The sequence below is a fragment of the Trachypithecus francoisi genome, unplaced genomic scaffold (genome assembly GCF_009764315.1).
Source record: "Trachypithecus francoisi isolate TF-2019V2 unplaced genomic scaffold, Tfra_2.0 Lachesis_group20, whole genome shotgun sequence".
In the NCBI taxonomy this organism is placed as follows: Eukaryota; Metazoa; Chordata; class Mammalia; order Primates; family Cercopithecidae; genus Trachypithecus; species Trachypithecus francoisi.
In genome coordinates, this window is record NW_022681466.1 from 31,634,093 (window position 1) to 31,660,668 (window position 26,576).

At 44.0% G+C, this 26,576-nt stretch overlaps 1 protein-coding gene across 4 annotated transcripts in view; it reads right to left on the reverse strand.

Moving 5' to 3' along the window:
- CUNH17orf67 (chromosome unknown C17orf67 homolog) overlaps positions 1-26,576 on the reverse strand; it is a 43,234-nt gene that overhangs the window by 13,807 nt on the left and 2,851 nt on the right. The window contains exons 2-6 of one of the 4 annotated variants that reach the window (XM_033183591.1): positions 22,672-22,758; positions 20,889-21,129; positions 20,538-20,652; positions 11,156-11,411; positions 10,285-10,385 (exon numbers count right to left, since the gene is read on the reverse strand). In XM_033183591.1, the coding sequence (XP_033039482.1) occupies positions 10,285-10,385; positions 11,156-11,210 (156 nt within the window). In that variant the 5' untranslated portion in view covers positions 11,211-11,411; positions 20,538-20,652; positions 20,889-21,129; positions 22,672-22,758. Of the gene's footprint in view, positions 1-10,284; positions 10,386-11,155; positions 11,412-18,171; positions 18,468-20,537; positions 20,653-20,888; positions 21,130-22,671; positions 22,759-26,576 lie in introns of those variants that run through there. The other 3 variants (XM_033183592.1, XM_033183593.1, XM_033183594.1) reach the window with 3 other exon arrangements.

The following is a 26,576-nucleotide window of genomic DNA, read 5'->3' on the forward strand; positions in this document are numbered from 1 at the left end:
TGAGTCTAAGTGAGGCAATAGAAAGTTTTTTTTGGAATAACCTCTGGGTTTTACAGCAGAGCTATATCCCACAAAATTTCTACCCTGGAGAGAAGCAAAGAAGGGAATGGAAAGAAGTAACAATCATTTAGTAAATGCCAATACTGTATTGTGCTTGGTGGTGGGGACCCAGAAGTAAAACAACTAGTCCATCTCCTCAAGTAATTTAGACCAGTCTAGTAGAGAGACACTAAAGAGTCAAAAATAGCAACCTTGCGCTGCAAGTGCTATGCTAGCGGGATGTTCTGATTTACTAGGGGGAGGCACCAGGAAGGCCTCTCAAAAACGACATCATTTAAGGTGAGTTTCTGGGGATGAATAAGAGTTAACCAGGTAAACAAGAGCAGAAGATACAACTACAAAAGCAGATGCCATGGGAGGAGAACTTGCAACACACCATCATCCCACATACATTGTTTCTACTAATGGATTTCCAATGCCAATGAATGGCACTAAGTTGCCTATACAAAACCCTACAGGTTATTTTTTATCCCTACTCCTCCCTGTCTGCACCCACTCCTCCTGCCCCAGCAACAGCCCACTGGTCTCCAACTCAAGATACCATAATCATGTTCCCATCATATCTTTACCTTAAAACCTCTACTAGAATACTCTCTCAGAAGATAGTTACATTGAATACTAAACATAACATGAATTGTTTAAAGTCTTTTGGAAAACAATTCAATAATATATACTAAAAGTTTTAAAAAATATTCTGATTCTTGGACCTAGTAATTCATTTTCTGGGAATATACCCATAGAAAATAATTTAAAATATTAAAAGTATGCACAAAAATGTCCTGAGTGTTGTTTACAACAGAAAAACACTGGAAATGATCCAACTATCTAACAAACGAGGATAATTCAGTAACATTATGGTTACAAATAGCTTATAATAGTACGAGGACATGTGTATGTTAATATCAAAGGAAAAAACAGGATAGAAAATTGTAGATACTTTTTTTTAATATATAGGAAGACTAAAAAGAAACATTTTTTACATGCCTGTCTTTGGGGAGAAGGGGCAGGACTACAGTTGATTTTCCTTTTTTTTTTTTTTTTTTTTGAGAGGGAGTCTTGCTCTGTCGCCCAGGCTGGAGTGCAGTGGCACGATCTCGGTTCACTGCAAGCTCCACCTCCCAGGCTCACGCCATTCTCCTGCCTCAGCCTCCCAAGTAGCTGGGACTACAGGTACCCACCACCACGCCCAGCTAGTTTTTTGTATTTTTAGTAGAGATGGGGTTTCACTGTATTAGCCGGGATGGTCTCGATCTCCTGACCTCGTGATCTGGCTGCCTCGGCCTCCCAAAGTGCTGGGATTACAGGCGTGAGCCACTACACCCGGGCTGCAACTGATTTTCTTTTATTCTTTTGACTCTTTCTTGGTTTCCAATTTTTCAATATTACATGTGAAAGGTTTAAATAGTTTTAATTATACAAGTAATTACTCTAGTATACAATTCAAACATCAAATCATTACCTTTAATCCTAGTCTCCTAAATGAGATGATACAGTTAAAAGTCAACTGATTACCTCTCTAGACCTTCTTTTAGAAATTTACATGCATATCGATGTATCTATATAAATATTGCATCATACAATATTGTTTTGGGTGTGAGTCCCAGGAAGGCAGAATTTTACTCTGTTACCCAGGTTGGAGTGCAGCAATCATAGCTCACTTCAGCCTTGAACTCCTGGGCTCAATCGATCTCCCACTTCAGCTTCTCCTGAGTAGCTGGAACTACAGGTGCATGCCACCCCACCTGACCAGGACTGTGAATTTTATTCAGAGTAAGACAGGAAGTCATTGGCAGGTTTTGTGCAGGAGAGGGTCATGATCTTGTTTACACTTTTAAGAAATGACTCTGACTGCTCCATTGAGAGCAAGACGGGAAGTAGGGAGACCATGACGAGATTATTGCTTAGTCCACTCTACAGATAATTGTGGTGGAGGTGGCGGTGGAGGGTGAGAAGTAGTCAGGTTCTGGATTTGGAGGTGGTCCCATTAGCCCAATGTGGAACGCTAAGGCAGCAGTCATTATGAGGGTAAAACAGGGAATTTTGTTTGGGGCTGTTAGATCTGAAATGCTTGTTAAATATTCCAGTACAAACAGTGGCATGGAGTGGACAGTCATGTAAATGACCAGGAAGAAGCCAGGCTAGAGATAGAAGTGTGCACCATCAGCAAGGAAGTGAGCTTTAAAGCCACATGGAGGGCAGAGCCTTGGGACCCCCTGACATTTAAACAACTGTCAGAGGCCAAGAATCCAGTAAAGGAAACCTAGCAGCAGGAGCCACCAAGTGGAATGAGAATCTTGGGAGAGGCATGCTGGAAAAGTGGAAACCAAGTGAGCAGAGTGCCCAAAAGGAAGAAAGAGAGATCAATTGTGTCAAAAACTAACATGTACTTGTTCCCAGTCCCAGGACGCCAGGAGCAGAGATGGACCACCTTTGCAGTTCTCCAAGGTGAACAAGGATCACCTGGGGGTTAGCAAGGCACAGATGTGCCTTCAGGAAGTGTGGAGAGGAGCCTGGGTCTGCATGTCTGACGGGATCCCAGATAAGGCCTGTGCAGCCCAGCTGGGGATCATATCTTTAACAGCAAGAGTTTAGACTACAATCCTGAAAATCAACATAAGCACATTCATCACTAAGGAAACCTTCAAGGAAAGCTCAGAATATTTTTCCACCTTCTTCCCTCTAAACCCAAACCTAGCCCTTCTTTTCGCACAGCCTGATCTTCATCAATTTCTCCCCAAGCAGATGTTTTTTCTCTGTCAGGATCTTGAGCCTTCATTATACCATGAGCTCTCTAACATGATGGGGCCACTTCGTCTAAAGTAGAAAGTCAAGAGGATCGCTTGAGCCCAGGAGGCTGAGACTGCAGTGAGCCATGATCGCACCACTGCTCTCCAGCCTGGGCAACACAGTGAGACCCTATCTCAAAAATAAATAAATAAGCCGGGCGCGGTGGCTCAAGCCTGTAATCCCAGCACTTTGGGAGGCCGAGACGGGCGGATCACGAGGTCAGGAGATCGAGACCATTCTGGCTAACACGGTGAAACCCCGTCTCTACTAAAAATACAAAAACTAGCCGGGCGAGGTAGCGGGCGCCTGTAGTCCCAGCTACTCGGGAGGCTGAGGCAGGAGAACGGCGTAAACCCGGGAGGCGGAGCTTGCAGTGAGCTGAGATCCGGCCACTGCACTCCAGTCCGGGCGACAGAGCGAGACTCCACCTCAAAATAAATAAATAAATAAAAATAAATAAATAAATAAATAGTAGGAAGTCAATTCAGCCGAAACCTATGTGCCTCCAAAAGGGATGTCGCCAAGCAAATTAGTTCCAGCCTTTGGAGAGTGTTCATTCCATTCCTGTGAAGTCTAGAACCCTACTCTCCAAAATCTCTGAAAATGTGGGGTCAAGTTTATTCTGAATTATTCTCATAACCAATTTCTCTACCCCTGCAACTTCCACATTCTAGACAGTTCCTTGCTCTCATCAGCCCCCACCACCCCATACAATACACCCCTGCCATCCACCATTCCCTCAAGGAACCACTAACACAAAGTTTCTGTGTGTAGCAGACTTGTCCTAAGGTTTGGGGGTAGCAGTGGGTAATAACAGCACAGAGCAGAAAGCAACTTTAAACTCAGTGTCGAGAGTTACCATAAAATAAATATATCAGTTATTCCTGCTGCTGGGAATTTCAGTGGTTTGCCCTCCTTGGGTTCTACCTTCCCACCTTCTACTTCATACGCTACCTCCATTCGCTGCCTCCATGCACTCAAAATCCCTCCTTCTCTCTTACCCAGAGCCATATGTCTCCCTCTGATCTCCCTCTCCATCCCCTCTGGGCCTTGTCTTCCTCCATCTAGGGTCCCCACAAGGTGTCCGTGCTCCTCTGAATTGAATACTGGCCCTCCCTACAGTACAGGGTTACCCAGCAATCTTCTCAAAAGCACTTTGTCCTTCCCACCACTAAGTCGGAAAAGAACAGCTTGTTGCAGTGAATCAGCAGGATCTATGTCAAACAGTCTAGCCCTTTGTGTGCACGGGCACAGCTTGTCTCAACCTGTTTCCAAAATGCCTATAAATCCACAGAAGCCAACCTCTGCCAATATTTAAGCCAAGTGTTAAGTTTATAAACATGGCTCAGTAGATCTTCATGGGGAGAGACTTCTGCAAATCTTCATACTTGTTTTCATTTTGAATTCTTAACACCTCCCCTAAAGCACCATTTGTTTACCCTCATCAGTGGCCTCTTCCCTCTCTGAAAGTGTTTTCTTTTGCACAGTCCCTTAACACAGAGAAGCAACATAAAATAACCTGACCAGTCATCTCTTGGTAATTTAGAGTGTGGAGGGTTGTGTGTGAGGGTGTGTGGGTCTGTTCTCAAGGGCACATGCATTCTCCAACGATCACTAACTCTACTCATTTCCCCAAATTCACTTGTTTGTCTCCTGGATACCATGGCAAGAAGGTGCAATAGTGCTTCCAAAATGTCACTTCCTATTTCCCAGGTATGACAGCATCTAAAGGCAAGCATTTAAGAGGCTGTGTCCTGAACTTCTGAAGGGCCCCTGGAAACAAGATCTAATCATATCATTCCCCTGCTTGAAATCCCTGCACAGTTCTCCACTGTGTACAGAAACCCAACTCTGCTGTGGCATCCAAGGACCTTCCAACCCAGCCTCACAACACCACCTGGTGATGCCATCTGCCATCACTCCACACAACCGAGGTCCTCAAGCCAAGGTCAAAGTAGAAGAGGGGGCTGGAACTCAGACCTTCTGAAAAAATGCTCAGCAAGGCCTTTTCAAAACACACAAACACAAACCCTCACACACCCCTCACACATACACCCTCACACACACCCCTCACACACACCATCACACATACACAGCCTTACACACACCCCTCACACACACCCCTCACACACAATCTCACACACACACTCCTCATAAACACCCTCACCCACAGATCCCTCACACACACTCCTCACACACAACCTCACACCCACACCCCTTATACACACCCTCACCCACAGACCCCTCACACACACCCCTCACACACAACCCTCACACACACACACCCTCACACACAGACCCCTCACACATACACCCTCACATACACCCCTTACACACAGACTCCTCACACACACCCCTCATATACACCCTCACACACACCCTTCTACACACATACACCTCACACACAGACCCCCACACACACACTCCTTACACATACACCCTCACACTCACACCCCTTACACATACTCTCACACACACCTGCACCCTCACACACCTCTCACACAGACCCCTCACACACACCCCTTACACACACTGTCTCACACACCCTTACACACCCCTCACATACTCCTCACTCACACCCTCACACACACTCCTTGCACAGACCCCTCACACACACCCCGCAGACATCCCTCATACACCCTTACGCACACATCCTTCACACACCCCTCACACTTCTCACACACAACCTCACACTCCTTGCACAGACCCCTCACGCACACCCCTCACACACCCCTACCTCACACACACTCCTTGCACACACACCCTCACACACACCGCCGCACCCCTCACATACATCCTCACACACATGCATCCTCTCCCACACCCCTCATGCACCCTCCCACACCTTCACATACTCCTGACACACATACCCCTCATACAGTTCTCACATTTGAATACACACACCCTCACACACACACCCCTCACACATCCCTCACACACACAAACCCCTCACACGCACAAACCTCTCACACACACCCCTCACACATATACACACCCCTCACACATCCCTCACACACACCTCTCACACACATTCACATGCACATACACACACACACACATAATACTGGCAGCCAAATTCACAGCATGGTGCATCCATCCCACCCTCTTCCCGAGCAAAGGGACATCTGTGCGCAGCTGTTCTTGGCCTACACTCAGAAACAGGGAGGGTGAGGAGGTCTTGGCAAAAGGCAAAGAGCCAGAAGGGCTGGCTCCCAGAAGGCAAAGGCCTGAGCCTCTGAACTCCCTCCTTCCCAGGCTATGAAGATGTGGGCCCGTACGGCAGCTCTAGTGCCAGCCTCTGACCTCCCCTGGCCAGAGGTCCAGCCTCATCGGCTCCTCACCATCCAAGGACAAACCTGAGGCCACTGCCTCTTATGCTCCAACTGGGAGTGCAGGGCCAGGATCATTTTTACAGTCACAGTTAAATGCAGTAAATTACCTCTTTTTACGTGCCAGTGACTGGTATTATTAATTTTGCTTTCAGTAAATCCATAAAAGAAGAAGTCAACAAGGAGACCCAAGAGGCATGAATGGGTCAAATAGTAAGTCGAGGATGTGGAATACTCCCGGCAGCAGGGCCAACATGAGGTGAGGAGGCCTGTGGTTTCTAGGGACACCCCTCCAGGGGCCTCAAAATAAACTGCCTGACTCCTCACTCGGGTTGGTATCCTGCTGCCTCTGGCTCTTCTGCCACATTGCAGACTGGCACCAAGAAACCTGTGTCAGCCCCAAGGTTCTATCCAGAGCCCTACAATATGAGACCTGAAATTAGACATTCTGGAATCTAGGCCAGATTTCAGCCAAACTCTGCATTTTACAGATGAAAAAACTAGGCTTCCAAAAGAGAGAGTGACTTACCCAAAGTCCACAACTAGTTAGCGGCAGAATATGGCCTGAAAGTGCACTAGGTGGAATGTTCTTCCTGCCTCATCCCTGGCCCCTGCACTGCCTAAGAACTCCTAGTCATTCTTTAAGCCACAGCTGGGGGTCACCTCCTCTGGGAAGGCTTCCCAGCCTCCCTTTTCCTTCCAGTTAGAGCTCAAGACTCTGCTTGCAGAGCCACAGTTCATTGTACCACATAACCTCGTTAGTGAGCCTAAATCAGGCTGGAGCACACTGGCTTCACCTCCACACAGTGGGCACCTTGCATAAGGAAGAATGTCTGGTTTATCTTGCATCCTCAGTCCCTGGTGCTTAGTAGGGCACAGTCAATATAAAATCTAATTAAGTGCACATCTTGATCAGCACCCACCACTTGACCCTCTCACTCTCTCTTTTGGTCTAAACAACTAAGATACTCTCCATACCGCTCACTTCAACATTTAACAGCTTTCTAAATGCTTTTATGTTCCCAACTAGACCACAGGAGCTGGTACGCACGTGGCCGATTTCTCCCAGATGGCCTAGCCCAGTGGTTCTCAGTCTCAACTGTAGGTTGGCATCACTGGGGCTTTAGCCCCATCCCCCATACCTAGGTCCCACCCCAGGCCACTCTTCTGGGAGTGGGACCCAGGCATCAGAATTTAAATTCCCCAGGTGGTTCCAGAATGTAACCAAAGTTAAGAAACACATTTCTAGAAAAAATATGATACCAGAAACTATTTGTTGATTCAGCCAGTTCTGTGTGTGTTCAAGTGAGTGCAATTATAGAGAAAGACAGAGACACACACAACGTGACAGAGAGTAAACAAGAAAAAGTTTACTTGGCAGTGTGTAGACTTGGTTCCTCTCCTTTGGCACTACTGACATTTTGGGCCAGATAATTCCGGGTTGTGGAGGCTGCCCTGTGCCCTGTGTACAGTGTTTAGGAGCATCCTTGGCCTGTACCCACTGGGTGCCAAAAGCAATGCTCCACACAGGTGTAACAACCACAGATGTCTTCAGATATTGTCAAATGTCCCTGGGGATGAGGAGGCGTAATTACCGATGGATGAGAACTACTGGTGTAGACTAGCCACCCAATAATTGACTGCATGTTTGTTTCACATTTCAACTGTAAAACATATGACCACTTTTCCAAACTGGACTGAGTGCCTGAGGATTCTGGATATTGGATCAAGTGTCTCTGGGAGGAACATGGAGGATGGGATGGTGGCTCAGCAACAGGTTCTGAGGCAAGAAGGAGTTACATGGGAAGTAATCAGGTAGGTTCAAGGCAGTTAAAAGGAGCAGGTGGTGGTCAAGCCCATAAAAGATGAGCAAAACAAACCAGAAAAAGCCAGATATTCAGTAAAATTGCAAAGTTGGAAGCAAGCAGAGGGCTGTCAAGGATTAAGGGAGGTGATGACCACAAGTGGGAAAAGGAAAACAGAGAAGGAGCTTTCAGAAGTTTTTGAGCAGGGGAGGGACCACACAAAATAGGGTTTTAGGGCCAGAGTCTAGCCTGGCATGTAGGCTGGCATATGGACAGGATGCAGGAAGGGTAGGGGGCAGGGAGCTGGGTTGCAACAGTTCAAACCCACCTGTTCACCCACACCTACAATGCCTCAGTTAGGACAAAGACTGTTATTCCACAGACAGAGTTCAAAAGAGCCAGGTGCAGATGCTGGCATCGAAAATGTCAGGGGGCAGATGTGGGAGTCATTAGAGCTGCCTCTCAAGCACCTTGAGCAGGAGCCACTGCTTTGAGGACCCTTCGACCAGCTGCCCCAGCCCCTGCCAGGTCTCTGGGGAAGAGCTGCAGAATGGCCGCTCCAGGCATCTTGCCAAAGCACAGGGGGCTAGCCAGAGCTCCCCCACAGGATCCCTCCCTCCAGGCATCCTCCTCCCCATCACAGTTGTGCACACGCTGCCCCTCCTTCACCCCACTCCCTCCTATGCCTCCCCCACCTTGCTCTGCCACCCCCACTCTCTTGGCTTCTCTATATCTCTGCATTCCTTCTCAGCCCTTTCAGGGTTCCTCTTCCCCTGCCCACCTCTGAGTGTTGGTGACCCCAGACTTTAATCATGGGCCTCTTCTCTCACTGTCTCAAACTCTCTAATACCCAGACCTGTACTTCCCCACTTGAAAAACCCTTCAGTTGTTCTCTACTAGATGCAAGATAAAACCCAAGGTACTCAAACCTGTCTCGATCTTGCCCTGCCCACCTCCCAGTCCCCTCCAACCCTGCACTTAAATATTCTGAGCTACCTCTTATCCTACCAAAAAAAAAAAAATTAAAAGTCACATCTATCCCTAACAGCCTGAAGTCATCTGTTCTTAAATCATACTGCATAGCAGCCATTTGCTTACTTCTGTCTCCACCACAGACTTTGAGCAGAAACCTACAGTGCCAGAACCTAGCAGGTACCTGGTACTTAATACTCAGAGGAGTACTTACCATTTGCTGAGCACTTTCTAAGTGCTTTCCTAAGAAGCACTTTGTTTCACCATCATAAAATATTTTACATTATTATTTATAATAATATTATAGTAATATCAGCAATTGTATTTATTATCCCCATTTTATAGATGAGAGTACTGAGTTGCAAAAACGTGAAGAAACTTCCCCAAACTTACCCAGTTAGAAAACAGGGAGATTCAAACTCACTCTGACCCCAGAGTCAGCACTCTTCATCACTGTGCAATACTATATCTTAATAAGAGCCTTTAAATGAAATAATCAAATTATGCATGAGATTTTGCAGTGAATGAAGGCAAATGCTACTGCAGCTCTTTCTGAGCCTCAATATGGAGATTCAGGGAAGACAGGCTAAGCATCGTGCCCAGATGAAGGGGCCAGGATGGGAGACCAGCCTGACAGACATGGCTTCCCAGACATTCTAACTTTGCTGGGTCACTGCTACTTCCCTTCATTGCGTGGGGCTAAAATGCCACCAAAGTCACTATCATTTTAGCAACAGGAGGAACCAAGTCAGGCCTGAATTGGGTCTGGGGCCAGCTAGCAGGGTCTAGTAACATCTAGTCACATAGAGCCTGGTTCAGAAAGACTAGGCAGGTGGATATCATGATCCCACAGGGCAGAAGGAAAGCCAGAGACCAAAATCAGAGGGATGAGATCAGAGCAGAACTCCTCGGGCAGCTGGGGCAGAGATTCTCCCTGCCTGGACAGACCATCATTGACCAAGGATGCTGGTCCAGCCTGCCCCGGGGCCTAAGGGAAGAGGCAGGAGACGGGGTTAGCATTGGCTAAAGGGAACAGCTCCCCAGCAAGCAGGACAGGGGTGACATTCAGCAGCCCTCTCCAGATTCTGGAACTCCCACCGTTGGCCCCATTATTTCTATTTTAAGTTACCCTGTTCACAACAGGTGAGTCAGGCTGGCACCTCCAGAGGAAAAAATGCATAGGTAAAAGATTGAGATTGCATGTATCTTATACGTGAAACTCTAACCGAACCTCCAAATAGCAGCCCATGCTGGGACCAACACCTAGTTTCATAATGAATCGCATTCAAATGATCACATTTTCTGTAAAACCGCCAGAGCCAAGCACTCACCCGCATTGGCTCATCAGGGAATCCAGGTTTGCTTGGTCTATCCTGTCGCCGAGATCTTAGGAGCTGTTTGGCCTGCTTCTCCGTCAAAATCGGGGAGGTCTCTGGAAAAGTTGGGAAGGTGCCTTAAGGACGCTCAGGTTCAGGAGTTCATGAGCCATCTCAGCAGTCCAAGGCAAAAGATTTGCAAGTTCAATTTTGGTTAACACACGAAAGTTCTTTCCCGGGGACCTGTCCCAAAGGACGCAGCATTCCAGAGGGCTCAGGAAGCAATTTTGAATTGTTTCGAACATGGTTAACTCAGAGCAAAAGTTGCACAACCTAAACATACTTACTGATTGGTCCATCTCTTTAAAAGTGAGTATTATTTTAATGGATCTTCAGTTCACTGGTCTGTGTCTCTTAGGCTTGCTTTCATGGAAGTTTTTTTAATCCTCAATACACTAAATCAAGTTTAAAGTCATTACTGGAAGATGCCCAGTGATAAGAAGATTATGTTAAACTTGGTCATCACAACCCCTCAAAGGAGATAGTACAAAAGTGCTTTGATAATTACTTGCAAATTCTAAAAGACATTATCATAATAAAAATATATCAAATTTTGGTGATCTCACATAAACTCTAAAATAAGCTATCAGAAGCTGAAGATTTATCAGCATTTTTGAGAATTAGTGGTCAAATACATCTCAAGATTTTTTAAAAAATATATAACATAACTTGGAAGCTGGCTCTTATGGGAAAAAAAAGAAAAGAAAAAGCATTGAAATATCTATATACCGTATATATTATTTAAAATTTTTTAAATTAAATATTAAATAGACTATTATTTATCATGTCAGCATAGAAATAGGCTGTTTTTGGAGTCAGTGCTTACCTGAGAAGACAGTCAGTAAGGTAAGAGACAGCATGAGCATAGGCAATGTCTTCATCCTGCCTTGGTTCCTCTGCCTCTTGCTGAGTGAATCCTCCCAGATGGACTCAACCAACTTGAAGGAAGCCCTGCCAGGTTCTGCGCTTGTTTATGCTTTGACTAATGGGACTTAACAGTATGATGCTGAATGTATCTGACTCTGAGCGTTTTAGTAATGACCACTGAAATATTTTCCTCTGAATTCCTGTAAATTTTTATCCTGAGGAAGGAAATTGTTACTCTGTAATACGACTTTCAGAGTTTGAATTTGAAAAAGTAACATGTGATATTCACTTCATTTAAACAGACAGATAAGCACCAGACAGACGTCTGTGAGTGTTTCTCTGGAGTTTCCGTTTATACTCCTGTTTCATTGAGAATTCATGATCTATTACACATTTGTATCTTTTATGACATTTTTCCAAAGCCCATTCACCAGTCTAATTTGATCTTCCCAATAATCTCAGAGGTAGGCAGGAAATTAGCAAGGGGCATGATGAGCGGGGGAAAACAAGTTTCAGCTGACTTTGGAGACAGAAAAACAGAGTTCAAATCCTAGCTTCAATTTTTTCTAGCAATGTAACCTTAGGTAAGTGACTTATGCTTTCTGAACTTCAGTTTCCTCCCCTGTCAAAAGGAGATAAGAGCACCTACCTTGTGGGGTGTGATAAAGGATGAGGGGAAAGCTATGACCTTTGTGGCAGCTAGTACTGTTCATCATCCATTTCCATTTTACAAATAAGAAAAGTGAGATTCAGAGATGTTAAATCAAGTTCAAGTTCACACATTATGGATGCCAAAGTAGAGCCTAAGTCTTCTGTCTTCAAACCTAGCACGTACGTTCTTCCCAGGAAGCCCGATAACCTCAGGGACAACTCCCCATGTTTTACAGGGCCTCACGCAACATGCTGTTATAAGACTGGAACCAGCTAGATTCAAGGGTATTTTTAAAAAGACAACAAAAGTTTAAGAAGCTGAAGTCATTTCAAATTCAAATCATCTATAAATATCACATGAAGAAAGTTTCTTGTTTTGATTTGCTTTGCTTTGATTTGGTTTGGTTTTGAGATAGGGGTCTCACTTTGGGTCTCACTCCAGGCTGGAGTGTAGAGGTTCACTGCAGCTTCTAACTCCCAGACTCAAGCGATCCTCCCACCTCAGCCTCCTGAGTAGGTGGGACTACAGGCACACACCACGACACTCAACTAACTTTTTTATTTTTTTATTTTGTGGAGACAGGGTCTTACTATGTTGACCAGGTTGGTTTCAAACTCCTAGGCTCAAGTGATCCTCCTGCCTCAGCCTCCCAAAGTGCTGGAATTATAGGCATGAGACACTGCTCTCAGCCTAAAAAATTAAATACGTGATTAAAATATGTCTGGAAAGCATGTGACATTTATTTGGATAAAATTCGGTATTCAGAGAGATGACCTGATGTTTCTGTGGTCACTTTGCCAGCTCAAAAGAAAACAATACCCTATGTGTATTTCTCCAAATTTATGCTAATGTGTAACTGATACTAAACCTGAATGTGCTGCCCACACAGTTGGCATAAAGATATTTTGAGCAGACTGTAAACAAGAAAAAAAAATTATGCAATGTTAGCAAAGTTGTCTCACATGTTCATTTGCTCAAAAAAAAAAATTTTTTTTTTTTCTTTTGAGACAGGGTCTCATTCTATTGCCCAGGCAGAAGTGCGATGATGCATTCACAGCCCACTACAGCCTCAACCTCCTGAGCTCACGATCTCACATCTCAGCCTCCTGAGGAGCTGGGACTACAAGTGTGCATCTCCATGCCCAGCTGATGTTTTTTCTTTTTTGCAGAGATAGGGGCTCACTATGTTAGCCAGGCTGGTCTCAAACTCACAGGCTCAAGTGATCCTCCTGCTTCAGTCTCCCAAAGTGCTGGAATTATAGGCAAGAAAGAACTGCACCTGACCCATTTGCTCAAAATTTGATATTTGATTTCATGCACTCTGCTGCTATTAACATCCTTCTGTTTTCACATAATTTTCAATAACTAAGGAATTTTAGAAGCTTTTTTTTTTTTTTTTGAGACAGGGTCTCCCTCTGTCACCTAGGCTGGAGTGCACGAACTTAGCTCAGTACAGCCTCAACCTCCCAGGCTCAAGAGATTTTCCTACCTCAGCCTCACTAGTAGCTGGGACTACAGGCATGTGCCACCATGCCCAGCTAATTTTTGTATATGTTCATAGAGATGAGTTTTGCCATGTTGCCCAGGCTGGTCTCAAACTCTTGAGCTCAAGCGATTCTCCTACCTTGGCCTCCAAAAATGCTTGAATTACAGACATGAGCCAACACACGCAGCTAGTAGCATTATTTAAAAAAAAAATTGTCACATTAAACAGCTTAAGTTTTGTATGTGTATATTCAAATTTTTCACTCCTTTTACTCTTTGTGGTTGGATAGAACACTATTTTGTTTTATTATATCAAATAAATATCTTCTGTAGACCAGAAAAAAATCTATACTTCGCTATAAATTTCTAAGGTATCCAATGTAAATTTACAATAAAAGTATTTTTTTGGCCAGGCATAGTGGCTCACACCTGTAATCTTAACACTTTGGGATTCCAAGGCCAGAGGATCACTCGAGCCCAGGAGTTCAAGCTTCCAGTGAGCTATGATTATGCCACTATACTCAAGTCTGGACAACAGAACAAGACCTTGTCTCCAAAAAAAAGTATTTTTTTAAATTTTGCAACTTTTGTCTGTATCAGCACGGGCCAATAAAAACATAAAGAGAGCCACAGATGCAAACAACATATGCAATTTAAATTTTTTCAGTAGCCACTTTTTTTAAGTAAAAAGGCTAAATATTTTCATATTATATTTTAACATGATGAAATATCCAAAATATTATTATTTTAACACATAATCAATATAAATAAGTTATCAATGACAGATTTCATATCCTTTTTTTTGTACTAAACCTCCAAGATCTGGTGTAGACTTTACACTTAGACATTTCAAGCGCTCGGTAGCCACATGTGGCTAGTGCTACCATATTAGACAACATGCGTCTAGATCCTTCCGTCTCTGTTGCCACTACCGAAGTCTAGGCCACTGTTTCCCTCACCCAGCTTCTGGCACCAGGCTCCCAAATGGGATTCTAGTTTCCATCCCGGTTCACTTCAATCCATTCTCCAGGCAGCAGCAAGGATGAAATACAAAGTATCAGTCAGACCTCGTCGCTTCCCTGCATAAGAATCTTTCCTCATCTTCCCATGAAAGTCAGAATAAAATTAAAATCCGTACCAAGCATGACAGGACCCTGTGTTATTTGTGCCTAACGCCTTTTCCAACCTTACTCCAACCACTCCCCTCCTGCTCACTGCCATCTGGCCACACTCACTCACTTTCAGCTTAACAAGCCCACTCCCACCTCAGGACCTTTGCATGTGCTTTTTCTCTCTCTTTTAATGACTGGATCCATCTCATCCTTCAGGTTTCAATTTGAAATTTCTCCTACTCAAGAAAGCCTGCCCTTACCAGCCTTCCTAATAAAAAGTTTCCTGCCCCCACCACCACCACTACTCTCCATCTCACAGCATTCACCATAATGTATACATATTGCATTTATTTGTTTACTTTTTAAAATCTGTCTCCTTCACTGGTAAGCTCTAAGCAAACTTGTATTATTTTTATAATTTTTAAAGCATAAGGAAACCTCTGGTGGACTGGGGTGGTGAGACTGGAGAGTCGGGGCCTGTATCACACCCTGGGAGGCTGCTGCAAGGTCTCAGGTGGGGAGGGCCGTTCAGGGGTGATACTGGCAAGGCCATCAAATGCCCTTCAACTTGGCCTCTGGATATTGTCCCAAAAGAAGCGAGAGGGGGAAGAATATAGAAAGATCGAAAGAGCAAAGTGTCTTATTGTTGAGTGTCACTCCAGCGATGAGAATTCTCTTCTAAACCCCATCCCCCGCTCAGGAAAAGCCCCAGCGGGATTACTAGGTGAGTTGGCAAGGCTCTCAGTAGAAGACGCAATTCCCAATAAATCCACAAGGTGGCAGAGCAGAGAGTGGAACCAGGGACAACTAAGACGGGGAAAGAGCTCAAGGCCACCAAGGTCATTCAACAAGTTGCCAGAGGTTCCAGAGAATCTACTGGAGGTGGAGAGAGAGGGTGCTGCTGTACCTAAAACTATTTCCCTATTTTTATTTTAATTAATGTAGTACTTGAAGGCATTCATCAGATGTTGTGGCCTAGGAAAGTGGTACAGTAAATCCTCACAACATCATTGTTGATAAATTCTTGGAAACTGCGACTTTAAGCCAAATGGTCCAGAATAAACCAGTTTTACCATAAGCTAATTGATATGCACAAGAGGTGAGTTCCTATGGCATACTTCTGGTCACAAAACATCACCAAACTTCTAAATAAGGACCCAAAACATTTCTAATATCAAACATTGAAGGCTATACATGTATTTAAGAAAGATTAATAAAAACGAGTAAGATAGTTATTAATATTTACCCACTTATCAAACTCCACACAGTCAGGCCCGAGGCTGGAATTTTTTTTCTCATCAACACTGTAATGAAACAACGTTGAAGGAAACAATGTTATTTGAGGACCTGCTGTATTACCTACTTGACAACATTTAAAAGCCTGTAAAGGAAGAATGCTACCACCCATATTCACAACACGCAAACACAACTTTTTGTTTGGGTGAGTTTCCCTTTTTTTTTTTAGAAGGAACTGTCCCATTACACGGATATTTAAGGGTCATTGACAAATGACAAACCCAACATTCTAGAGTTCTACATGTCATCACACTGAACTAAGGAAACTTTAGAGACAAGAGAACTTTGTTTTGTTTTTGTTTTTTGAGAGAGGATCTTGCTCTGTCGCCCAGGCTAGAGTGCAGTGGCACAAGCATAGCTCACTGCAGCCTCACCCTTCTGGGTTCCAATGATCCTCCTGCCTCAGCTTCTCAAATAGCTGGAACTACAGGTGTACACTACCATGCCCAGCTAATTATTTTGATTTATTTATTTATTTTTGTAGAAACAGGGTCTTGCTATGTTGCCCAGGCTGGTCTTGAAGTCCTGGGCTCAAGTAATCCTACCACCTTGGCCTCCCAAAGGAACATTTTGTTTAAGTACAGAAAAATGCCAAATCCGTCCCCATCAAGAAAATTATAATGTGTCCACATCCTTTAGGCCCAGGGTCAATTAAATAAATTCTAACAGTCCTTTCCATAGTTGCTTTCATCTTTTTTACTGTCTACCTCACATATACATTGTAAAGAATTATATGTACATTGTAAAAATATGGAATTTATAGTCTAGCTGGTAAACTAGACTCCAGTATTTTTTAAATAGCGATAGTAACTTTAAAGCAATGATATAACTCCATAAGCTGTGTGTGGTGCTTATAGGTCTAGATCCTCCCATCTCTATTGTCAACACCCACATCTAGACCACTGTTATCTCTCACCTAGCACCAGGCTCCCAACTGGCATCTCAGCTTCCCTCTCTGTTCCTTCAATTCATTCTCTATGCAGCAGCAATGATGATCTTCATGAAATAGACATAGAAAATATGTTAGACCTCATCACTTTGCTTCCCTGTAAACATTTATTTACGGGCACACTGTGCAGGCATATGTTAGGTTTGGGCAGCCGTGGAAGGTTGAATTATTAACATCCACTCTTCACCACCACCCCAAATTTATGCTGTCTGACACGACTTTGCAGCCCGTGCCTTGCCTTTGGACTCAACCAAATGACGTTTTGGGCAGTGGGATGGTGGCAGACATGACACTAACAAGGGTGTGAAATGGTTTGTGCAGTTAAGTGTGCCCTCTGGCATGTCTGCCATTGCTACAAAAAGACCTTCCCGGTTGGCTACCGCCCCTTCAAGCTGAGTCTCAGAATTAGCTTACATGCAACGTAGCTAAGAAAGGAGCCAAGTTTATGAAGATCTGTAGCTTAAAAGATACCCATTCAACCAGCCCAGCCTAGTTCAGCTGATTTCCAGCTACCACAGCCTGAAGCAGAGCCACATCACCTGCAGATCCCCGAGAATAAATAACGGTTATTTTAAGCCACTGAGAATAGGAGTGGTTTGTTACATAGCATTACTCTGACAATAGCTAACTGATACAGGGGATTCTAGTGGGATGGTTGGTGTGTCCAAATCTGGGTGCTATTGCATCTAAGTCAAAAATAGGGTCCTGTCAGAACATTCATTCAAAAGTGACTGAGAGTCTATGGTGTAGGCAGTGTGGTATAATGGTTATGACTGTGGGCAGCAGAGTCATCAACAGACCTGGCCTTGAATGCTGATTCTCAAACTTATTACCTGTGTTACATTGGAGTTGGGTGACATTGTGGAAATTTCTTAACTTTCCAAATCACTGTTTTCTCACTTATATTAAAAAAAAGAATTATAATAAAATTCACCTCATAAAGTTAATATTTAAAAGAGATATGTGTAAAGTTCATGACACACAGTAAAAGTCTACTACTTGGAAATCATTGTTTTTATTTCTCATCCTTCTCTATGCCAAATCTCTTTGCATATGCACCCTATTTTGTAAAAATGTTTTGAATGACTAAAGATAGATTAATCACACGTATTAAGATACACAACTTTATATATTGTTGAAATAAAAATATATATTTAGGCCGGGCGGGGTGGCTCAAGCCTGTAATCCCAGCACTTTGGGAGGCCGAGATGGGCAGATCACGAGGTCAGGAGATCGAGACCATCCTGGCTAACACGGTGAAACCCCGTCTCTACCAAAAATACAAAAACACTAGCCGGGCGAGGTGGCGGGTGCCTGTCGTCCCAGCTGCTCAGGAGGCTGAGGCAGGAGAATGGCGTAAACCCAGGAGGCGGAGCTTGCAGTGAGCTGAGATCCGGCCACTGCACTCCAGCCCGGGGGACACAGCGAGACTCCGCCTCAAAAAAATATATATATATATTTATTAGAAAAGAAAATATGGTTCATTTCTAATGTGAGTTGACTTGCCCCCTGTGCCAACACCACAGGCCCTGGCTTCCCTTTACATATCCTCAGCACTTCTACAGGCAAACACCCCTTCCTGTTTGCAGCAGCAATACAATGGTGAGATGTTTTGGTCTTGGACGGGGCCTTTCCGGCCTGCTGCATGCCTCCACAAGTGGACTATAATTTCTACTCTGGGTCCAGGATGTTGGCCTCAACTATGTCTGCCCAGCAGGTGAGGACAGCCAAGGTCAGCATCATGTTCCCGATGGCCAGTGTCAGGCTTCTCTCCAACCTAAACAGGGACAAAGGAGCATTGGCACAGGCAGAAGAACGTAAGATGGGTACGAATAAACATACTAGGCGAGTGAACCATGCACAAAATAATTTATAAAACCACTTCTAAGGCTACTGTCATACGACATTTCATTCAGGAAAAGTGCTAGGCCTCTAATTGGAAGAGAAAAGCTCTAGTTCTGGGGAAAAATACTGAACTGTGTCATTTTTCTTGGGATCTCTGTTGGGATGATTAAGCTTCAGAGATGTTAGGAGACTCTAGCAGTGCTTCTCAGACCATTACGTGCATTAGAATCACCTGAGGTTCAAGAGACATCTAGAAAGCCTCTGACATGAAAGGTAAAGACAAAAAAAGATAAGAGAAAGAGCAACTTGGGGCAATCAGACACCATGCAATTGGAGAAAATAAATAAATAACATAATATCCTCTAAGAGACCAAAGTTTTGCTTGTGTGGAACGTGAACAAGATGCTGTAAAAAAGCAATGTTCAGAAAACAAATTAACCAAAATACTTCTTAGAAATGAAAAACCATAATAGCAGAAATTTAAAACTCAGTAGAGTCAAGAAAAAAGCTAAGGAAATCTTTTAGAAAAACAGAGCAAAAATGAGGAGGAAAGTTTTAAAAAAACAAGAGAGAAAAACATATTTTTAAAAGACAGGACACGGCCGGGCGCGGTGGCTCAAGCCTGTAATCCCAGCACTTTGGGAGGCCGAGACGTGCGGATCACGAGGTCAGGAGATCGAGACCATCCTGGCTAACACGGTGAAACCCCGTCTCTACTAAAAATACAAAAAAAAACTAGCCGGGCGAGGTGGCGGCGCCTGTAGTCCCAGCTACTCGGGAGGCTGAGGCAGGAGAATGGCGTGAACCCGGGAGGCAGAGCTTGCAGTGAGCTGAGATCTGGCCACTGCACTCCAGCCTGGGTGACAGAGCGAGACTCCGTCTCAAAAAAAAAAAAAAAAAAAAAAAAGACAGGACATTTACCCAAATGAGTTGAAAACTCATGTCCACACAAAAACCTGCACACAGATGTTTATAACAGTTTTATTCATAGTTGGCAAAACTTGGAAGCAACCAAGATGTTCTTTTGGAGGTGAATGGATAAATAAACTGTGGCACACCCAGACAATGGAATATTATTCAGCACTTAAAAAAAAAAAAAAAAGAGCTATCAGGCCATGAAAAGACATGGAGGAAACTTAAATGCATATTACTCAGTGAAAGAAGGCAGTCTAAGGACAGGCTGCCTGTTGAGCCTGATACGGAAGCTTATTTGTACTTTATCTTAATGACTGCTATGATCTGAGTGTCCCTGCCAAAACTCATGTCGAAATTTTATTGCCACTGATGGTATTGGGAGCTGGGGCCTTTAAGAGGTGACTAGGTCATGGGAGCACCATCCTCCTGAATGGATAAGGCTGTTATTTGCAGAGTGAGTTTGTTCTCTTGAGAGTGAATTAGTTCTTACAGGAGTGAGTTAGTTCTCCTGAAAGCGGGTTGTTATAAAATTGAGCTTGGCTCACTCTTGTGGTCTCTTTTGCACACACTGGCTTGCCCTTCAGCTTTTTGTTCATGTTATGACACAGAGCAAAAGCCCTCACCGGAGGCTGCCACCATGCCCTTAGACTTCCCAGCCTCCACAGCTATAAGCCAGATGAACCACTTTTCTTTCTAAATTTTCAAATCTCAGGTATTCTGCTATAGCAACAGAAAACAGATTAAGACAAGAACCAGGAGCTGATGGGCTCCCTGTTCTCCCATGTCCCCATTCCCATGCCCCATTGCATGGATTAGCTGAAGATATTCATGTCTCCCTGAGAGGCATTCTTTGTTAATCTTCTTCTGAGAACTCGAGGGAGGTCCTAGTGAGCTGAGCTGCAAAGGTAAAAAGTAGCTTCCTTCCCCTTCAACCATATTTTTGCCAGCTGTTCAAACCACAGCCCTGCTCAGATGCCCTCACTGTGATTAACAATCTTTCCAAGACCTTGCCCACTGACTTCCCCAGGTGGAATCTTCTCAAGGAAGCTGAATCCACACTCTGTCCCAAAGAAATTGCTCAGCTTACCTCCTGCTGGGAACCTTCACATATCAATGATTTACTGCTATTTCCCAAAAGTGCCAGGTTTGGGCTTTTCAGTCTTTCAAACAAAACTGTATCATTCAGGGATATCCTCAGGGATCTATAAAGAAAAGCAAAGAAATGAAGGCCACAAAAGTTACAAGAGTAGTTCCCTCTGATGGGGGAGAAGGTGTATCAAACAAGTGAGCACACAAGAGCTCTCAAATCTTCAATATGTTAACCTGGGTAGTGGATTTTACTATTACTTTTGAAACTGTGTATATGTGTGTTATAAACTCTTCTGCATGTGTGGCACATTTCAAAATATAAACAAAAAATGTTTGAATAAAGAATAACCTAGGGAACTTGTTAAGAAGGTAGATTCCTAGCTCCACTTCATATTCTGACTTCAAAGACCTGCTCAGCACCACAAAATCCATATTTTTAAATGATGCTGATGCAGGTGATTCAAAATCCACACTCTGAGGTACCCTAAATAGTTGAAAAGCATCATAAACTTTGGCATCAGATAAACCTATGTTCAAAGCCCCAACTCGGTTGACTCCCGACTGTATGATATCAAGCAGGTTTTCTTCATCTGTAAAATAAGGATGATAAACTTAGCACAGTGCCTCAGACCTACTAACTCATCAACACAGGTTGGCCACAAATATTATTATTATTGCTTTTAGCGAATTAAGAGTGTATCTCCTCAGGTGTGGTAATTTCTATTAATCTGTCCCTACACAGGTAAATTTTCCAGATAAAAACTTACTTAGCAAAGAGAGACTATTGTTCTTAAAAGCTTTCCCATAAGCCTTAAACTTTTCAAATTCTTTAACTAAATGTGAGAATCTAAGGAAATAACCCTAAACAGAGGAATTATTTATAATAGCAAAATATTAGAAATAGCTACAACAAAAGTAAGGCTATACACACTGTACGCTATATTCATAGAATGGAGTATAATGTAGCCATTAAATAAGACTTTTTAATAACATGTAAAAGTTACTTTGTAATGCTAAATAACAGCCACACAGAAACTGTATCTATCACGTCATCAAAAGTATGCATACAAAAAAGTAAATCAGTTTCCACAGAAAATAATGGAATAGACCAAAATGTTCAAACACAGGGTGACTTTGGAGTGAGAGATGGTGATTCTTTTCTTCCTTTTTACTTTCCTTTTTACTTTTTCAAGTACTCTATAATGGGGATGGGGGAAAACCTGTCAGAGTGTGCGTGTGTGTGTATGTGTGACGGAGTCTCACTCTTGTCACCCAGGCTGGAGTGCAGTAGAACAATCTCGGCCCACTGTAACCTCCACCTCCTGGACTCATGCGATTCTCCTGCCTCAGGTTCTCCAGTAGCTGGGATTACAGGCACGCACCACCACGCCCAGCTAATTTTTTATTTTTAATGGAGATGGGGTTTCACCATGTTGGCCAGGCTGGTCTTGAACTCCCAGCCTCAAGGGATCCACCTGCCTCAGTCTCCCAAAGTACTGGGATTACAGGTGTGAGCCACCGTGCCCAGTCTGTCACTTTTTTTTTTTTTTTTTTTGAGACGGAGTCTCGCTCTGTCGCCCAGGCTGGAGTGCAGTGGCCGGATCTCAGCTCACTGCAAACTCCGCCTCCTGGGTTTACGCCATTCTCCTGCCTCAACCTCCCGAGTAGCTGGGACTACAGGCGCCCGCCATCTCGCCCGGCTAGTTTTTTGTATTTTTTAGTAGAGACGGGGTTTCACCATGTTAGCCAGGATGGTCTCGATCTCCTGACCTCGTGATCCGCCCGTCTCGGCCTCCCAAAGTGCTGGGATTACAGGCTTGAGCCACCGAGCCCAGCCGTCACTTTTTAAAAGTATATTATTTTGTTATATCTTCAAATCTAAACTAATTTAAGGGTTCTGCATCAGCTAGGATTCATAGAAGACGATCCTTTCACACACTGTGCAGGCTACCAAAGCAGAAGTTATACTTTAGAGATCTCATCTAACATGAGTCCAAGGAAGTGAAGTGACAAGCATAAGGGGACACAGATGTCTGAGGTCCAGGTTCTGTTCCCAGGCCTCACAATCCCGTCTAACATCTCTCACTTCATTACACTGCCCCTCCATTTTCACAATACAGACTCTCAAATACCTCAGCCTCCAAATTCAAAAGTGTGGTCCTGGAACTAGCAGCAACACCTTGGAGCTTCTTAGAAACACAGGTTATTCAGGCTCTTCCCTGAGAAATTAGAATCTGCATTTTACCAAGATTCCCAGGGCAAGGTTCTCAGGTAAGTAGCAGAATAAGAGAAAGTCTCTCTTTAATGGTTTCAGTTGAAGCTGACTTGGTTGACCAAGTTAAAACAATGATCTCAGTCCCACCATTGGCTGTGTGACATGAAGCATGTTTCTCAACCTCTCTGTGCCTGGGTTTTTTCATCTGTAAAATGGGGATGATAAACCTACATGGTGCATAGCAAGTACAGAAATGGAAGCTGGGTGCAGTATCTGTAAACAGTGCCTGTAAATAATGCTTCTTGTTGGGTATGTTTTGACAGGCCTGGCACGCTGCACGAGGTGTGCAATGCTTGGCACATAGTAAGTGCTCAGCCAGTACGTGTTTAATAAATAACCAGCAAAAGCACAGGTTATCATTTATCAATTTTTGACTTGAACTGTCCCATTCTTTAGTATATAACATTCTCAAAACTGCCGGTTTTCTACATCCCAACATTCAAAACCGTGCCAGCTCTCACCAGACAGTGAGAAAGTGGGGAGGCTGAAGGTCATAGATAAGCTTAACTCATGCTGTAAATCATTCCTACTGGATTTTTTTTTTTTTTTTGAGATTTCATTTACAAATTTCTCCCTCTAACTGATCATAAAATAAACCAATCCAGGATGCCCACTGCTGATTGGGTGCAGGCAGAATGATGGGATGTTCTCTGGTGTCTGTTGGGTCTGTGGAATCCATGGTTACTAGGCAGAGCCCTGTGGCAGCACCTTGGAGCTTCTTAGAAATGCAGGTTATCAGGCCTCTTTCCTGAGAAAGGAAATCAGAATCTGCATTTTAACACGATTTCCAGTACAAGGTTCTCAGCGAAGTAGCAGAATAAGAGAAAGTCTCTCTTTAATGGTTTAATTTCAGTTGAAGCTGACTTGGTTGACTAAGTTAAAACACAGTGATCTCAGTCCCACCACTGGCTGTGCGGGACTGTAGTGTCATGGAGGGGCTGCAATCCTCTGTGGAGCTGTACTCTGGACTGAACCCTGGGAAGCTGGATGAGGAGATAGATGGTGGGGCTGCCACCCCATGACCCAAGTCCTCAAGTCACTTTCTACAGCCTCCATGGGAAGACACTGCTGTATCCATACTTCACAGGCTGTGATGGGTCTCTTAGTTTTATCTAGACTTAGTCAATGTGCTAGGAATGGACTCCGTGTAACGTGGGCATGGAGTACATGACACACCTCAGACTGGTTTTCAAACCACCTGCATTAGCATCATTTAAAAATGTGGATGCTGGGCCGGGCGCGGTGGCTCACGCCTGTAATCCCAGCACTTTGGGAGGCCAAGGCGGGAAGATCACAAGGTCAGGAGTTATAGATCACCCCGGCCAATACGGTGAAACCCCATCTCTACTAAAAATACAAAAATTAGCTGGGTGTACCTGCACTCCAGCCTAGGAATGGAGCAAGACTCCGTCTCAAAAAATAAAAAAAGCCAGACACAGCAGCTCACGCATCTAATCCCTGCACTTTGGGAGGCCAAGGTGGGCAGATCACCTGAGGTTGGGAGTTCTAGACCAGCCTGACCAACATGGAGAAACCCCATCTCTGCTAAAAATACAAAATTAGCTGGACATGGTAGCGCATGCATGTAATCCCAGCTACTCGGGAGGCTGAGGTAGGAGAATCGCTTGAACCTGGGAGGTGGAGGTTGTAGTGAGCCGAGATCACACCACTGCACTCCAGCCTGGGCCACAAGAGCAAAACTCCGTCTCAAAAAAAAAAAAAAAAAAAAAAAATGTGGATTCTGTGGTCCTGACCAGGTCTCTGGGATCAGAATATGAAAAGGAGCTAGGAATCTGCCTTCTTAACAAGATCCCTAGGTAATTCTTTATTCAAACTTTTTAATGTTTATATTTTGAAATCTGTCACACATACAGAAGAGTTTGTAAAACATATACACACAGTTTTTAAAACAACAATAAAACAAACACCTGTGTACCCACCACCCATGTTAACATATTGAAGATTGGGAGCTCTGGTGTGCTCAGTTGTTTAGTAAGTACACCTTCTCCCCCATCAGAGGGAACTACTATCCTAACTTTCGTGGCTTTCATTTCCTTAGTCAACCTGTTAGGAATCGACTCCATGTAACATATGAAAAGCAGTATGAAAAGCAGCTTGCAGAAACACTGGATTCACACATTGAGGAGAAACGCCAACTCACGGGCAAGCATGGCGATGCCAAAAAAAAAAAAAAAAAAACACTGCATGCAGAGATTGAGAGATATTTAGAGGATATTGGGTACAAAAAAGTATTTAAACATCCCCAGTTTTGTAGATGCTTACAAGGTGAACAGCACCAACACAATGCTGATACAGAAATGCACATTCTAGCAGGGCAGAGCTGCTCATGCCTGCGATCTCAACAGTTCGGGAGGCCGAGGTGGACAGATCACCTGAGTCAGGAGTTCGAGACTAGACTGGCCAGCATGGTGAAACCCATCTCTACTAAAAATACAAAAATTAGCCAGGCATGGTGGCACGTGCCTGTAATCCCAGCTACTCAGCAGGCTGAGGCAGAATTGCTTGAACCTAGGAGGTGGAAGTTGCAGTGAGCTGAGATCGCACCATTACACTCCAGCCTGGGCGACAAGGGCAAGACTCCAACTCAAAAAATAAAATAAAATAAAATAAAATAAAATAAATAAAAAATAAAAAAATCACATCCCTGGTTCAAGAACTGAAAGAAGAGAGGTTTAAAGAAGACGAAAAGAAAAAAGAAGAGCGATCCAGACTCTCCAAGCAACAAGAAGGGCTGGCAGAGATGTTATCAATGCTGGAGTCCCTGGAAGAGGCCATGGGAGTCACCCCGTTATTAGGAGCTTTTCCACACCAGCCAGGCAGCCTAAGAGCCAAGCCTTGCTGCTCCCTTCCCCAGGAGGGCCTGGGTCTCAGGGCAGCACTGTTATCTCCCTTCCACTCAGGCCTCTAGAGCCGCCAGGCTAGGTTCTCCCACGTTAACTCCATCCAAGGGTCCAAGGCCAGTGGATCCAGGGGAGTCCCTTCCTGCATTGAAGTTTCCACCTTCCCCTCCTAACACTGCAGCCAGCTCCTTCATGGTCAATTCCTCCAAATCTAAACAATACAGGAGATCGTGGAGCACATCAGCAAAGTCTGGATTCTCTCTCATTAGCAGCAAAAGAAATGCCATACTTGAGAGCCTCATCTTTTGCTCAAACTGAAACATCATCAAACTGCATTTCTCAAGACTGCTCTGTAAATATTATTTATGTATTAATCTCCTATGTGAACAATTTCTATTTTATCCTCTACAAAATTATTGTATTATACTTTGAAAATAGATTTCATTTATCAATAAAGACTTTCAGTACTCAACTGCAATATTTTTTCTAGAGTTATAGTCTCAATAGTTTTAATTCATAAGTTAAAGCATCATTTTTTGGCGTATGTATTTGTTGAAATATTTGGCCGGGCATGGTGGCTCACACCGCCATCCCAGCACTTTGGGAGGCCAAGGCGGGCAGATCATGAGGTCAGGAGATCAGGACCATCCTGGCTAACACAGCAAAACCCCGTCTCTACTAAAAATACAAAAAAAAATTAGCCGGGCGTGGGTGGTGGGCGCCTGTAGTTCCAGCTACTCGGGAGGCTGAGGCAGGAGATTGGCATGAACCTGGGAGGTGGAGCTTGCATTGAGCCGAGACAGTACCACTGCACTCCAGCCTGGGCAACAGAGTGAGACTCTGTCTTGAAAAATAAAAAAAGAAAAATTTTATGCAAAGGGAAATTTATTTTGGGATAAAG